This window comes from Diceros bicornis, chromosome 1 (assembly GCF_020826845.1).
Source record: "Diceros bicornis minor isolate mBicDic1 chromosome 1, mDicBic1.mat.cur, whole genome shotgun sequence".
NCBI lineage: Eukaryota > Metazoa > Chordata > Mammalia > Perissodactyla > Rhinocerotidae > Diceros > Diceros bicornis.
In genome coordinates, this window is record NC_080740.1 from 21160897 (window position 1) to 21176801 (window position 15905).

General features: G+C 37.1%; 1 protein-coding gene across 1 annotated transcript in view; it reads left to right on the plus strand.

Moving 5' to 3' along the window:
• FAM81B (family with sequence similarity 81 member B) overlaps positions 1 to 15905 on the plus strand; it is a 57056-nt gene that overhangs the window by 24655 nt on the left and 16496 nt on the right. Inside the window, exons 4-5 of the mRNA XM_058533465.1 lie at positions 4624 to 4742; positions 14219 to 14348. Coding sequence (XP_058389448.1) covers positions 4624 to 4742; positions 14219 to 14348 — 249 coding nt within the window. The remainder of the gene's footprint in view (positions 1 to 4623; positions 4743 to 14218; positions 14349 to 15905) is intronic.

Consider the following 15905-nt stretch of genomic DNA (forward strand, 5'->3'; position numbering starts at 1 on the left):
ACTATCAGAGAATTGTGGATTAAACAAAAAAACAAACAAACAAAAAACATGAGCAATGACTTCCTCATGACTTTGTATTTAAGGCTAAGGATATTTATTAATTTATTACCTGTATGGTCTGGCAGACCCCATAACGCATTTGAGGGAGTGCGGAAAGTTTAAAAGCCCTAGTGAACTTTTAAAAGGCACTTTATTAGTATTTAGCACATATTGAATTGACCCTCGTGCCTAAAAAATCAATGCTACTTCTCAAAGTGGTCAAAGGTGTTTACAGGCATCATAAAGTATCATGAAGATGACAAGAGATAAGCAGTTCAGTGCCTTTGAGATGATGAGAAGATCAAGTACATACAGCACTAGCACCAAAATAAGATCCTAATTTAGGACTCACAACTTCTTGGTAATTGAAAAGAGAACAGCATCCTCAGAAATGTCAAAATGCTTCTAGAATGTTCTATATTTTGATTTGGGTGGTTATTACACAGTTGATTATATTTGTGAAAATCCATCCAGATATATACTTTGATTTGCACATTTTAATACATATTAATTATACCCCCAAAAAAATACTCAGCATTAGGGGGAAAAAAGTTTCCAGATCTCTAGAAATGTTGCCGAGAGCTTCTTTTCCTATAGTAATTGATTACCTTAGATTAGCTCTGAAAACAGACAAAGCCAAAACATTTTCCAAATACTATAAAATTTCAGAATGTTTGCAATCCTGTTAAGGGTTTGGCATATATAGGGAAAATGAGAAGGCCTGGTCTGATTGTGCAGAAAACTGAATTAGAAAATAGTTAACCGCTGTAGATAATGTAGTTACAACATTATGAAGAATAAACAATTAGGCTACCTTTAGCAAATAACTGAGACGAAGCACTTTATAGAGAAATGGATGCTATTCAAGTATTTTTTAAAAACCTAAACGCATTAACCAGATCAGCCCATTTGCAGATGGGCCAGCAAGACAGATCCAGGTGTGAGCTGAGGCTTGGCTTGGGTCTTTAAAAGGAATGAAAAAAACACTTTTTTTAATCAACTATAATTGCAGCAGTTAAGTTGCTTGTTCCTTTTCAAAATCAAATTATTTCTGTTTTTAAACTGGCAGCTAATTATAAATTTTAAAATTAATTTTTAATTCAAGAAAAGAGAATTTTATGTATATTGCTTTATTGTGTTTTTTTCCCCAACTTATAAAAGCAATACTTGTTAATTGTAATTATTTTGAAAGTTTAGGAAAAAATTGTAAAACCTGAGAAAAAATTTCTCACAATTCCACCACCAAATGGCAATCTCTACCAATACCCAGATGCATCTCCCTCTAGTCTTTCTGGGCATTCCATTTAGGAGGCTGAGACTACATTCATAAGCACAATCTTTAATATAAAATTATATCATAAACTCTTTCATATGTCATTAAAAGCTCTTTGCATGGTCCATACACCATGATTTGCTTAATTATTCTAATATTGAAATATTTTTGTGCATAATTATGTGTCTGCATTTGGATTATTTCCATAGTATATATTCTTAGAAGTGGAATTATCTGGGTATGAACACTGTGAAAGCTCTTGATGCATGTTGTCTAATTGGTTTCCAGAAAGTTTATACCCATTTACACTTCCATCAGCATTACATGAGAGTGCTTTTTTCATTGTGCCTATGCCAGCATAATTTATTGTTTTAATCTTTGCTAATTCGATGGGATAAAAATGAGATCTTTCTCTTTTTTCACTTTGTAAAATTGACTATAATAGGGGCCGGCCTAGTGGCATAGTGGTTAAGTTTGCATATTCTGCTTGGGCAGCCCAGGTTTCACAGATTCGAATCCCAGGTGTGGACCTACACACCACCCATCAAGCCATGCTGTGGCAGCGTCCTACAAACAAAATAGAGGAAGATGGGCACAGATGTTAGCTCTAGTGACTATAACAATTTGCACTTTCTCTGTCAATAATCTGTTAATGTCTTTTGCCAGTTTGTCTTTTGGAGTCTTAGTGCTTTTTAATTTTTATTGATTTGATGATCTTTTTATTAATTGAAGATAATAGCCAGTGATAGGTTGGTAAATGTCTAACAATCAGCAATTAACTTTTTTCTGGGGGATAAAAACCTGGTTTATAGGGGCCAGCCCAGTGGCGCAAGCGGTTAAGTGCACGTGCTCTGCGGCGGCGGCCCAGGGTTCGCTGGTTCGGATCCCAGGAGCGCACCAACGCACTGCTTGTCAGGCCATGCTGTGGCTGGCATCCCATATAAAGTGGTGGAAGATGGGCATGGATGTTAGCCCAGGGCCAGTCTTCCTCAGCAAAAAGAGGAGGATTGGCAGATGTTAGCTCAGGGCTGGTCTTCCTAACAAAAAAAAGCAACAAAAAAAAAAAACCTGGTTTATAGTGTTTGCCTATTTCCATGGTGTAAATACTCTTACTTCGATTGATTTCAAACACCAACTGACGTTACTGAACACAAAGATGGGAAGAGATATGCACAATTGGCTCTCACAAACGGATGCATAGTGATTGTAGCACATCACTGAAACCCTTGGCAATAGCATTTGTTATTAAAGTTTTTCCAGTTTGTTGTTTATGTCTTAATCATATTTACAATGTTTTTTGCAAGTTTTATATAAAGTTAAACATTCCAGTATTTTGCTTTGTGATTTCTCTCATTTCTTTTAAGAATAGAAATGTCTTCATTCAGAGATTAAGTAATCTCCTCTATTATCTGTTATTTTTATGGTTTAACTTTATATTTGAAATCTATCTTTTCTAAAATCTACATTGATGCATGTCATGAGGTAAGGATCTAAATTGATTGTTTTCTGAAGAGGTAACCAGAGATTCCAACACCATTTGTGAAATTCCTCCCCCATTGATTTTTCAGTCTAATGTATAGCATATTTCTTTCTTACATTTACCAAGGTCTTCATTAAATTACATTGATCTATTTAGCTATACACATCTATTTAGCTACCCTGATTTACTCATCCTTGTTTATAAAATGTTTCAGTGTTTGGCAGGGCAAGTTTCCTTTCATCACTATTCTTTATCAAAACAAAGCAAAACATCACCTACTGCTGTGGTCTGGATGTTTGTGTTCCCACCAATATTCACAGGTTGAAATCCTAATGCCCAAGGTGATGGTATTAGGAGGTGGGGCCTGTGAGAGGTGATTAGGTCATGAGGGTGGAGCCCTCAGGAATGGGATTAGTGCACTCATAAAGGACATCCCACAGAGCAGCCTAGTCCCTTCCACCATGGGAGGACACAGCAAGAAGTCGGCCATCTGCAACCCAGAAGAGGGCTTTCCCCAGAACCCGACAACGCTGGCACCCTGACCTCGGGCTTCCAGCCTCCAAAACTGTGAGAAATAAGTTTCTGTTGTTCATAAGCCACCTAGTCTGTGGTATTTTCTTATAGCAGCTCAAATGGACCAAAACACCCACACACATGCAAGAACAAACAAACAAATGAAGGAAAACTCTAGCTAAAGTTTTTGACACTTTTATGTCTTCAATTAAAGCTTTATTTGCTCTTGGGTTGTCTCAATCTGCCAGTTGACAAATGGGCAAGATTCTGTATATGGTTTTTGAAGTTTCAATAATTCATTTGCTACAAAAATCCTTCTTTTGCCCCCAAAATTCATAAACATAAGTTTAAACATAGTTGAGGCCTTGTTCAAATATAGCAACTAAACTTGAATGTTTCCCCAAATCATAAATTTGTCTGTGTTTTCCAAAGTCCTATACTCTCACTTATTTCTAAGTAAATACAAATTATTTTTTATGTCCTAACTTTACGTTGGAATTTGTTTGAATGTCAAGTAAGATATAAATATTTTCTATGGACAACCAGAATTTTTTCAATTATTAAATTAATACTTATATGTGAGTGCAAAAAATTAAAAATCACTGTTCTTAGGGCGACCAATCTAGTGGTACAGGACAGTCAGCTTTATTTCAGAACATCAAGACATAATGAAGACATGACTAAGGATACTCAAGGACAAAATCTGAACACACTCGAGCCATAAGTCTCTCATCTTCTCTATAAATTCTAGAACAATAAACCTCTTTCACTGTGAGTTTGTGAAACGGTTTGATTCAGATTTGCTTGTGTTAGTTGTATTAGCTTCATTATGGTTTTGATTCAATCTGTAAAGGGCCTTGCCTGATGTTATATGAAAGATCCCATCTTCTAAACTTACCACCAATCCTGAAATAGGTTTTCATGGAAGCTTTTAGATCAACCATGGCCAAATGGCAACCCATGGCCATAACAGCACAATAAATATGTTTTGCTTGGCCCATGTAGTGTTTATAAAAGATTTGGAATAAGATGTCACTATTTAAAAATTGAGAAATTTAACATAAAATCCAGATTTCTGGATTCTGTTGAAACACTGTTGAACCCTCATTCCCACCTGGCAACAATCAGCTGGAATCAAGTCATCACTGCCTTCCTCAGATAAAGCAGGGATTGCTTCTCTCTGACATAGGACACTCTCTCTCATCTACACTATCAGCCTAATTAGGAAATGCATTCAATTTTGTAACCTCAGCTTTAAATGTTATTTTCTTATCATGTGTTATGGGAAATTAATGGGAATTTTAACCCAAAATTACAGATTTTAGAAGACCAAATAAGAGTTCGAGATCAGGCGGCCACAGGAACTAATTTTGCAGTACAGGAGCTCAACACCAAGCACCTTCAAGGAGTCGGAGATCTTCGAGGAAGAGTAGCCAGGTAAGAAGAAGCATATTAACTAATGTTTAGCAGTCACTGATTGGCCGCTGAATTCTCATTCCCAAATAAGTTCCATATTGCAGAAAATAAGATACTCTCTTTACATTAAGCTAAACTAATGAGATGGTAGTTGAGAAAGTGTGTCATGGAATTTGAAAACCTCATGCTACCTGTGAACATCCAAGGTGTCTATAGAAGTCCCTTTATATAGAATGTCCAGTTCAGTCCTTAAGTGACAAGAGTCTTGTCTTTATAGCCCTCAACTGTCCAAATGTCAACATCTGTATAAAGACACACCCTCATAACCACGTATAAATTCCCCAGATGTGTCAAATTCTAATGATTAAAACATTTAAAATAAACGAGAATTATATACAAAAGTCTAAGAGCGGCCGGCCTGGTGGCAAGGTGGTTAAGTTCACGTGCTCCGCTTCAGAGGCCCGTGGTTCACAGGTTCAGATCCCAGGTGCAGACCTACACACCACTCATCAAGCCATGCCATGGCAGCATCCCACATACAGAAAAATAGAGGAAGATGGACACAGGTGTTGGCTCAGAGACACTCTTCCTCAAGCAAAAAGAGGAAGATTGGCAACAGATGTTAGCTCAGGGCCAATCTTCCTCACACACAAAAAAAAGTCTAACAAAAGGGATTTACTGCCAAATGGATAAAATTTTGAATAACATCTTTTGTATGAGATTTCTAAATCAAAAGAATTAATGGTACACAGTTCTGCAAAAATCTGTACTCATTGACAATGGCAGGACAACTTGGGTAGACACATCAAAGATGCCTTGTAAATGGCTGAGCAGGGACGCTTTTCCATCTCTGCCTCTTCCTCCAGCACCTCTTTCTTCACTCCTGGAAGGCCCCTACCTCCACCTAGTTAATCCACTCTGGAGTGTTCATGACCAAATAAGAATTAGGTGTTTAACACCTAGGATAAACCTCCCCATTCAATTCAACAAAAATGTATTAAGCACTTACCATATGCCAGGCAGTGTACTAGGATTCAGGGATTCAACAACACTGCCCTCTTCCTATACCTGTTCAGTCTACCTGGGAAAACAAGCCCCAAATATAAGTGATGAGATGAACACTGTAATGAAAGCCTGGGGTGCTATGAGAATACCCAAATCAGATTGAGGCATAGGGAAGACTTCCTGGAGGAGGTGATACTTGAGATGAGTTTTAAAAGATTTGTAGCAATTAGCTAAACAAGGAAGGGTGGGAAAGACACTTCACATAGAAAAAATAACATTCACGAAAGTACTGAGGGATGAATTATTGTGATATGTTCCAGGGCCTGCTTGCAAGAAGAGTATTTTAGTTGTGGTATTTGGGGATTTGCATTTAGGAAGAGATGGGAGATTGGGAGAATGAAGCTAGAGAAGTGGTCCAGAGTTGGATGATGAGGGATCTTGTGGGCCAACGTAAAGAGTTTGAACTTTATGTAGAAGGTTATAAACAGACATGGGAAGATTTGAAGTAAGGGATGACATATCATATTTAGTGACATTCTAGTAGTAGCTGAATTGGTGGGGTACAAAAAGAAGGCATGGAAATGGAAGGAGGCCTATTGCAGCAATCAAGGTAAGAAATATCAAGGACCGAAACTAACACGCTAGCCATGAAAGTCCAGAGCAGGTAACAGACAACACAGACATTAGGAAAACAGAATCTAGAGGATTAGTACCTATGTGTATGTGTGTATATCTGTATACACACACATATGTACATATATCATTATTTATATTATGTACAAATATTTTATACTTCTAAAATATATTATATAATATTTGATACATACAAAAGAATTTTTATAATATTTGGGTAAGTTATGAAGCAAGATAATAAAACAAAAATCAACAAACCCACCACCCTACTTAGATGTGCCATGATTTTGCAAAGAAGATAAACACCAAATATCTGTTTTGAATGAAACTTGGAATTTGGTTCAGTTTGGTAGTGTGATGACGACACTTCAACTATTTAATTTTTTCTGCAAGCTTTTTACAAACCTATTATTTTATTCTTGTAAATTCTGTCTTACATGCAAGACACAATAACAAATTTAAATGAAACCAAGAGATGAATAGAATAATATCAAGGAAAGATATGCAACTCTTTTTGTTCTGCTCCAATTTCTTTTTTTCTTTCCTTTTTTAAAAAATAAAAATTGTATATATTTAAGGTGTACAACATGATGATTTAATACATATATACATAATAAAATGATTACTATAGTCAAACTAGTTAATATTATCTTCTCACATAGTTACATTTTTTGTGTGTGATGAGAGCGCTGAAATTTACTCTCTTAGCACATTTCCATTCTTCAATACAATATTATTAACTATAGTCATCACACTGTACATTAGGTCTCTAGACTTATTCTTCCTACATAATTGCAACTTTCTCCCATTTGACCAACATCTCCCCATTTCCCACACCTCCTCACCCCTGGTACCTACTGTTCTGTTTTATGTATTCGACTTTTTTAGATTCCACATATAAGTGAGATCATGTGGGTTTTTTTCTTTCTGTGTCTAGCTTATTTCACTTAGCATAATGTCCTTCAGGTTCATCCATGTTGTTGCAAATGGCAACATCTCCTTTTTTGATGCTGAACATTTCATTGTTCGTTGTATGTGTGTATCACAATTTCTTTCTTCATTCATCCGTTGATGGATACTTAGGTTTTTTCCATATCTTGGCTATTGTGAATATGCAATGAACATGGGAGTACAGATATTTCTTCCAGGTACTGGTTTCATTTCCTGAAACCAGGAATATATATCCAGAAGAAGGATCACTGGATGATATGGTAGTTCTATTTTCAGATTTTTGAGGAACCTCCATACTATTTTCTATAATGGCTGCACCAATTTACATTCCTGCCAAGAGTGTGCAAGCGTTCCCTTTTCTCCACATACTTGCCAACACGTGTTATCTTTTATTTTTTTTTTTTTTGTAATAGTTATCCTAACAGTATAAGGTGATATCTCATTGTGGTTTTGATTTGCATTTCCCTGATGATTAGTGATGTTGAGCACTTTTCATATACCTGTTGGCCATTTGTATGATCATCTTTGGACAAATATATATTCAAGTCCTTTGCCCATTTTTTAATCATGTGGCCGTTTAAAATCACCTCTTTGTTTTCTGTAGTCCTGGGGGACTCACAAATGAGTCTCCTCAGCTCTCAGAGCTAGGTGATTTGGAAGACAGTCTCTCGGTGGCAGCCTTAAAAGTTGGCGTGCTAGATGTGTGGTCCAAGCCCTTTGCTCCTCAGGGAGGGGCTGGTATTTGGGGGTTCCCTCCCAATTGTAAGGTGCCATGCCAAGGATGGGGTTTATGGCATGAGCGTGCCTCAGCTCTTCCTACCCATTTCAATGTGGGTATTTTCTTAGTTGACCTATGTGTAGGAGTCTCTAAACTAGTTTCTGGATTTTTCTCAAAAGGAATTAATTGATCTATGTGTAACTGTTTATTTAGTGCATCTGAGGGAGGAAGGAAAATCAAGAGCCTCCTATTCCTCCATTGTGCTCTCCAATTACTTACTTACCTTCCCCTTCAATATTAAGTAGTGATTTTAGGACAAGGTCTTATTTTTCCTCAAAATGTCTCCCTTTTATGAAAATTTCTTAAATCCATTTGGTAATCTGAGACAGAATCTGGCTAAAAGCCCTGAAACTTAAATTTATCCTTCTTTTCCTTTTTCTTTTCTGTATTTTGCGCCTAATCGACAAGCTGAGGCAGATTAATTGCTGTCTTCCTGAATATATTGACCTCAATTCCAATTAGCATTTTGGCATAAGTGAAATTAAGTTGATTATTTTCACGTAATTCCTAGGAAACATTTTACTGCTTCATAAATCAAACTCAATATTTGATAACAACAATGTGCTTTGAATTTTACACCTTACTTCCCACCCCAATATAGTGGCAATTTAAAAGCAAGAACTTCCTATGAGATGAGGTTCTCAAAGTTGTCTGGCCTGCTTTTGACACCCTCTCCTCTGTTCAGTAGATTAGTCTCAAGTGCAAAAAAGAAAAAGGTGCGTATGTAAAGGGCACCCCTAGGGATGGCTGGGACTTCCAATCTGTAGCAGCAGCCTAACCACATTTGGCTATTTGGGACCCCAAGGCAGACATGCATATGAAAAAAATGATAAATTGTGTTGATGTGTGATTAAAAGCAAAAGTCATGTCCTTTGAAGAAACAATAATGATATTATGGATACTGCCAACTTTTGAAAAGTTAAGAGTGGGGACTTCTGGTTAAAGATAGTAGAATAAAGATGTTTACTCCACTCCTCTCACTTGAGACATCTCAATGCCTGTTAAAAATAAAAGAAGGAATAAAACTCCATCTATAATATAACATGGAAGTTGCCACAACTACTAACCACCAACAGAGCACACTTACCAAATACCGGGCTGTTTGGACTGATAGAGTCCTCCTTAGACCTTAAACATAATGATTTTCTCCTAGTCAAGAGTCATAATCCCTTGGGCCAGCCCCATGGCTTGGCGGTTGGGTGCGTGCACTCCGCTGCTGGCGGCCCGGGTTCGGATCCCGGGCACGCACCGACACACCGCTTCTCCAGTCATGCTGAGGCCGCGTCCCACATACAGCAACTAGAAGGATGTGCAACTATGACATACAACTATCTACTGGGGCTTTGGGGGGAAAAATAAATAAATAAAATCTTTAAAAAAAAAAAAAAAAAAGAGTCATAATCCCGAAAGGCATAGGCCAAATAATTTGCATAGAGCAATATTGCCTAGGGGCTTGGCTGGGTCATAGGAGAGATAGAAAATGTCTGTTTAGAGATTTAGGTCAGCAACACACAACAGCTGAGGAGGTATATATGGCTGAAGATGCCATCATGTTATTTATCATCTAGGGATTCTTTCCTTGCCAAGTCATACCTGAAAGAAGTGCAACAGGCTGAGAAAGAGGAGGTGATAGTATCACAACGAAGAATCTATGACTTAATGATTTGCTGTGAGATACACCAATCTGATTTTTGAGGAGAAAATGGAGCCTAAGAAAATAACAGATTTGCTATTACAAGCCTGAGTAAAGGAGGTGATCTACTCCCCACCAAGCACATGCTCACTATCTTCTGCATGTAGCCAGAATCGTTCACAGATGTAAGAGTGGTAGTTAGGAAGAATCTATATTGTGCTTAAAAGTCACCGCCACCACCATCCTTAGATGGATGGATGGAAGGAAGGAAGGAAGGAAGGAAGGAAGAAAGGAAGGAAGGAAGGAAGGAAGGAAGATAATGCTGATGAATATATCTCATGAGAGGGATTAGAAGTGTTCAAACCAAGGTTTAAAAAAAATTAAGAGCAAAAGAAAGAGATAAAAGAAGACTGCTGCTTGAACAGTCACATGTAATTTTGCTCCTTCCAAATCTCTATTAAATTTACAGTAAAAAGATTTTTCTCTTTAAAACATAAATCCACAAAGACAGGCGATATCAACATTAAAAATCTTGGAACCTAGAAAATAGATGGACGTGTGGAAACGGACTTAGAAGACGTAATAAAACCAATTTGAAAGCTGTGGGATAAGCTGAGAATGACGTGACTTGACACCACAGAATTCTCAGACGGCTTAGGAGTCAGCTGCACCAGGAACCTCTGAAACTGTGGGTAAAGGTGGGCACTTGCCTCCAGGGAGAGGAACTGAGAGAAGCAGGGCGAGGCAGAGCAAGGAACCACAAAGATTGTTATTAGCCTTTTAGTTTTTATCGACTTTTATGCTATAAGCATGTTTTACTTTGATAAAAATAAGAGATAAAATGATTTCTCCCAAAAAAAGAGATTATCAAATAACGAAAGGAGATAGATAAATTGGAACTGCTTAGGGATATGGTGAAAGAAAAAATTAAAATAATACAGAGATTAAATCTACTTTAGAAGCCCCCAAACAGGATAAATAAAACAAAAAAATAATATTTTTTTTAAAAAAAAGCATGAGCAAACCACACAAAACAAAAAGAAAATGCTTTTCAATATAAAAATGGTTCTAGAGAAATGACGTATATGTCAGACAAGTAGAATTCATTTAACATAGACCTAATAGGAGCTCCTGAAGGAGAAACAGAACAAATTCTTCAGAAAATAAAAAAATATTCGTGGATTAAGAGACCAAAACTTTCTTGAAACAGAGATTTGAATCTGCAGATCAAAAGGGAAAATTGTGACCCCAGAAAAACTGATATAAGAACAATTAAACCAAGATATCCTGGTTGAAGTTACTGAACATCAAGGACAAAGAATCATTAGAAGAAAAAAAACGAATCATTAAGCATCTAGGTGGACAAAACAGATCATGTAAAGGAAAGAAAAAATGTAGTCACCTCAGACTTCTCCACCTCACAGAGCCAGGAAAGAATGGAGCAATGTAGGGCCAGACCCGGTGGCCTAGTGGTTCAAGTTCTGCGCACTCTGCTTCGGCAGCCGGGGTTCAGTTCCCAGGCGCAGAACCACTCCACTTGTCTGCCAGTGGCCATGCTGTGGTGGCAGCTCACATAAGGGAAAAAAAAAAAGAGGAAGCTTGGCAACAGATGTTAGCTCAGGCAAATCTTCCCCAGCAAAAAAAAAAAGAATAGAGCAATGTCTATCATGTTTGAACAAAAGAAAAAGTGACCCAATAATGTTATCTTAACCAAATTACCTTTCAAGTATAAGAGAACGGATAGGCATTCTCAAGCACCAGGAACTTAAAGAATCCAATGCCTCATGAGCCCTTCTTTTGAAATCTGGATGACAAAATCTGGCAAACCAAGGACTAAGTCAAAATAAGGAAAAGAAGTCATAGTTTAAAGGGACTGTCAACAAACACAGAATCTAAATATAAAATGAAGATTAAATAACAGTGGGAAATCTAGTTACAGAACACACTGTAAATGTCATAAAATTTGACATTTTAAAAATAGCAAAATATTAACAAAAAGTGTTGAAAGAACAGGTATATAAGCTCATTTATTTTCTCACTTTTTGGCATGTTTTCAATAGATAATGTGTAGAGTTGAAATGGTAGTTGTAAAAAGTATGATTGCAATCTATGATAGCTTTTTATAACTTTTTTTTTAGAAACAAATATCTCTTATAGTGAAAAAATATATACATATCTGAAGTTCAGTAATTTCTTCACTTTTCACTACAGTTATCTTTCCTTAGGTTAAATTAAATTAAAATTCAGCGTAATATTTTTAACTAAAGTTGGCATATATAATATAATCCAAATATTCTAAAATTATTTTATTATATTTCTATCTTTCTTACTATCTCTGTGTGTATATATATAAATATAAACACATTATATATGTATATGTGTATACATGTATAATATATGTATCGTATAATGATGAACAGAATAAAAACCAAATATTAACAATTATAATTTCTGAAAAGTGGGATTTGGGATGATGTTAACTCTCCTCTATGCTCTTTTTTGTATTTCGTGTAACTTTTTAATAATGGGCATGTATTATTTTAACAGAACAATAAAATCACTCCAAAGTAGGAAAGGAAGAGAAACTTCCTTTTGAAACATAGCGTGCAGCTCTGAAAAACCACTAATCCTTGACTTCAGCTTGTGGGGTTAGGCTGGTTGGAGAAGGGGTGAAAATGAACAGATGGCAACTCTCAAGCCAAATAAATAAATAATAGCTGCTGATCTTGTGTGGGTGCTTCCTCTGTGCCAGGTGCCTGCTAAATGTTTTGCATTCATTACCTCCTTGCATCATTAAATAACCCTAAGAAGTACATTATTCAGGATAGCCACGTACAGTTTTGAAGGTTGAGTACACAGCACTCCAGGAGACACTGTTCACATTGTCGCCCATGCATTTTGCAGCCCCTGGAGTTGCCTGGTGGACAAATTGTGCAGCTATATACAGTGACCTCAGCATCATTACCCCCTTTTCTCAGATAAGGAAAACTGAAACTCATAGATGTCAAGAAACTCATCCCAGATCACAAACCTAGGAAGTAGCAGAAGCTGGATTCAAAGCTTGGTCTATCTGACACCAGAACCAAATTCCTAACCACTAGCCTTCAATGCATAGACCAGCTGTCCCTGAGAGTGGGAACAAGGTGGTGGATGGGTAAGAAGGGGCAGGGAGTGGTGGTAGCAACAACTACTCCTGTGTAGTCTTTGGGGGTCTTCATGTGGACTCACATAAGAATGTTCTAATTGACCGACAAGAGAGGTTGTTCTGACAATAACAGTTTATATATACAAATGTGTGAATTGGATACCACCCAGCTCCCATTTTTGATCAGATTAATTCCTAGTTTTTCCTCCCAGCAGTCTCTCCACTCCCTACCACAGTCACCTGATATCCCCTCGAGGGATTTCTCAGGCAAAATTACCATCTTAACTCACCTTTGGCTCAACTTTGGCATCCAAAATCTTAAGAAAAAGAAATTCATTTCTGGATCCTAGAAAATGTTCACAGTCATAAAACAAATAATATTTATTGCACTTAGCATGACGACATGAAAATGTGGTTCCTAATAAATATTATTTGATGACAATCAAAATAGTTATTTTATAAAATGACAAACTTCATTGTGATCTCTGATAACTCGTATACAAAAGCTACAGCCCTTCAGTGCTCTCCATCCTATCTTTCATGCATATATGAGTATATTGAAACTGATCATTAATACAGTATATAACCACGCTCTCCCAAGAGAGGCCATGAGTGTTGGTAGTGGAACAGTGGAGCAGGGTTCCCTGACATGCTGGGAAGATGGTTAATCTTCAACTCCAACCCCAGTTCACTAGAGTTCCTTCCTTAAAATACTGAATGCAACCTTATGGGCCAAAGCTTCATACACATGTTAGTGTGAATTGTTTTTGTCCTAATATAATACAACACTTGACTGAAGCCACTCAAGGAGCAGGAGTTTTGATTGGGGAAGAGGAGGGAAATTGTTTTTTGAAGATGAGTTGGAAGACTTTTGTGGGCTGGGACACTTTTTCTAGCCATTGGAGAATTGACAATCTGGGAGCGAGAAAGAGGCTAAAGGGAGGAAAGTGGATCCAAAATGCAATATAGAAGAGGAAAAAGTTTCCACTTTGCCTAACCAAACTCCAATAGAGAGTATTCCCAAAACATCAAAATCTGTTGGAACTCCTATGACTGAGGTTAATCCATCAGGCTGAAAATCTAAAATTTTCCCCAATTTCCCCCACATCTTCATGTACTCCAACTCAGTGCTTTGATTTGGGCCAATGTATCGTTATCCAACCTGGTTTCTCTCCCATCAGGAAAAGAACAGGAACTAAAGAAGGAGATTCCTGTATACATTCTACATCTACCAACTCATTGCTCAAAGAACTTTAGAACTTTTGCCATCAAATGAATGCACAGATCCTACTGTAGTATTAAAAATGTTTTGAGCCTATTGATGTCACAACCAATTTCCATCTTGCCACTAGATGTGATTCCAGCATTGTGAAGCTATCTGGAGACATTCACTTCATCAGGCATGAACACCGGCAAGTTGAGAAAACAATTCAAGAGCTCATGTCTGCCCTAGAAACTATTTCTAAGAACTTGGATATGAAGGTAATTGAAAATAGATGGAACTCTTATATTACATGTTACTGCCAGAATAAGATCATTGTAGCTCATCAAAATGCCTAGTCAAGTGGTAATTGTTCAAAAGAACTCTTCCAAAGAGTTTAAATAACAGCTCATGCATATACACCATGAGTAATGTCAGTTCAATTAACAAATTTTTAACGAGTGCCTCCTGTGTTCCAACACAGCCTCTGATTACAAGCGTGTGCTACTTGATTCCACTGTTGTCATTATTTCCTTATTCTCTGGGTTCCCCTCAAAGACAGTAGAATCAGAGATTATAAGCAAAGGAACTTCCCATGGAAGCCATTATTATTAATAAACGTGAGTTGATCATGTTACTTCCCTACAATGGGTTATGTCTCTTACAAAATAGTAGACAAGTCCATTGGCCTGGACTTTAAAGGCCATCTCTACACTGGCCCCTGCTTATCTCCTCAGCTCATCCCCCCTGTGCTTCCTGGCTCACTCTTTATACCCCGTGACACTGAACTACCTGCAGGTAGGTCCCCACTCACTCCAAGATATTGCATGGCCTCCACGTTGTTTGTGCTCTTTTCTGCCTGAAATGTCTCGCCTCTTTCTCATCTTCCCAGTTAATGGTTTAAAGGAGCCAATGCAAAGTCTTCTGTGCTCCACTTTGTCACATACCTTAGGTGAGACAAGCACATCTCCTCTGAAGTCCTTTGGGCAGAACAAAGTGGAAATCCTTTGGGAGTTGGGGGAGATGAGTGTTTGGTGTTGATTATTTGTTTATGGGAGCCAGTTTATCAAGAGCAGAACGTTCACAGGGGCACATAGTTTACTCCGGTCCCATCCGGCTCCCCTTGGCTTTATTTTTACACTTAAAATCTTGATCCATTTGGAATTCTACCTAATATAAAATATGTCTAATTATTATTTTAATCATTGAGGCCCTACAGTATTTTTAATATCTGGTACAGCTAGTCCCTTCCATTGCTTTCTTTTTTTCCTTTTCTTTGTGATAGTTGTTTGTTTTTGCATATGATTTTAAAATCAGCCTGTCTAGTGCTAGCAAATAAATCAACAGATAAATTCTGTTTTAATTTTTATTGAAATCATGTTAAGCTTATATGTTAACTTTGGAATTGACATAGTTATAACGTGAGTGGTTATCCAGGAATATAGCGTGCCTCCTATTTGTTCAAGTTTGCTTTTATATCATTCAGGAGTGGTTTCAAATTTTCCTCATGTAGGCATCATCTTAAATGTACTTTGAGATTTTATCTTTTTTCTTTTTAGTTTGTTATAATAGGGTTTCATTATCTCTTCTGGCTACTTGTATGTTGTGAAGGCTACAAGATGAAGTATGTTAATTTTATACTCCACCAACAGTGAATTCTCCTCTTGATTATAGTAATTTTTCACTTGGGAATTTTTTGGTTTTTCTCGGCACACAATCACATGATTTTTAAGTAGTAATAACTTTACCTCATTATTTTCCATTTTCATACACATAATTTCTCTTCCTTTTCTAATTGCTTTAAATAACTCCAGTACAATACTAAATAGTAGTGTGGG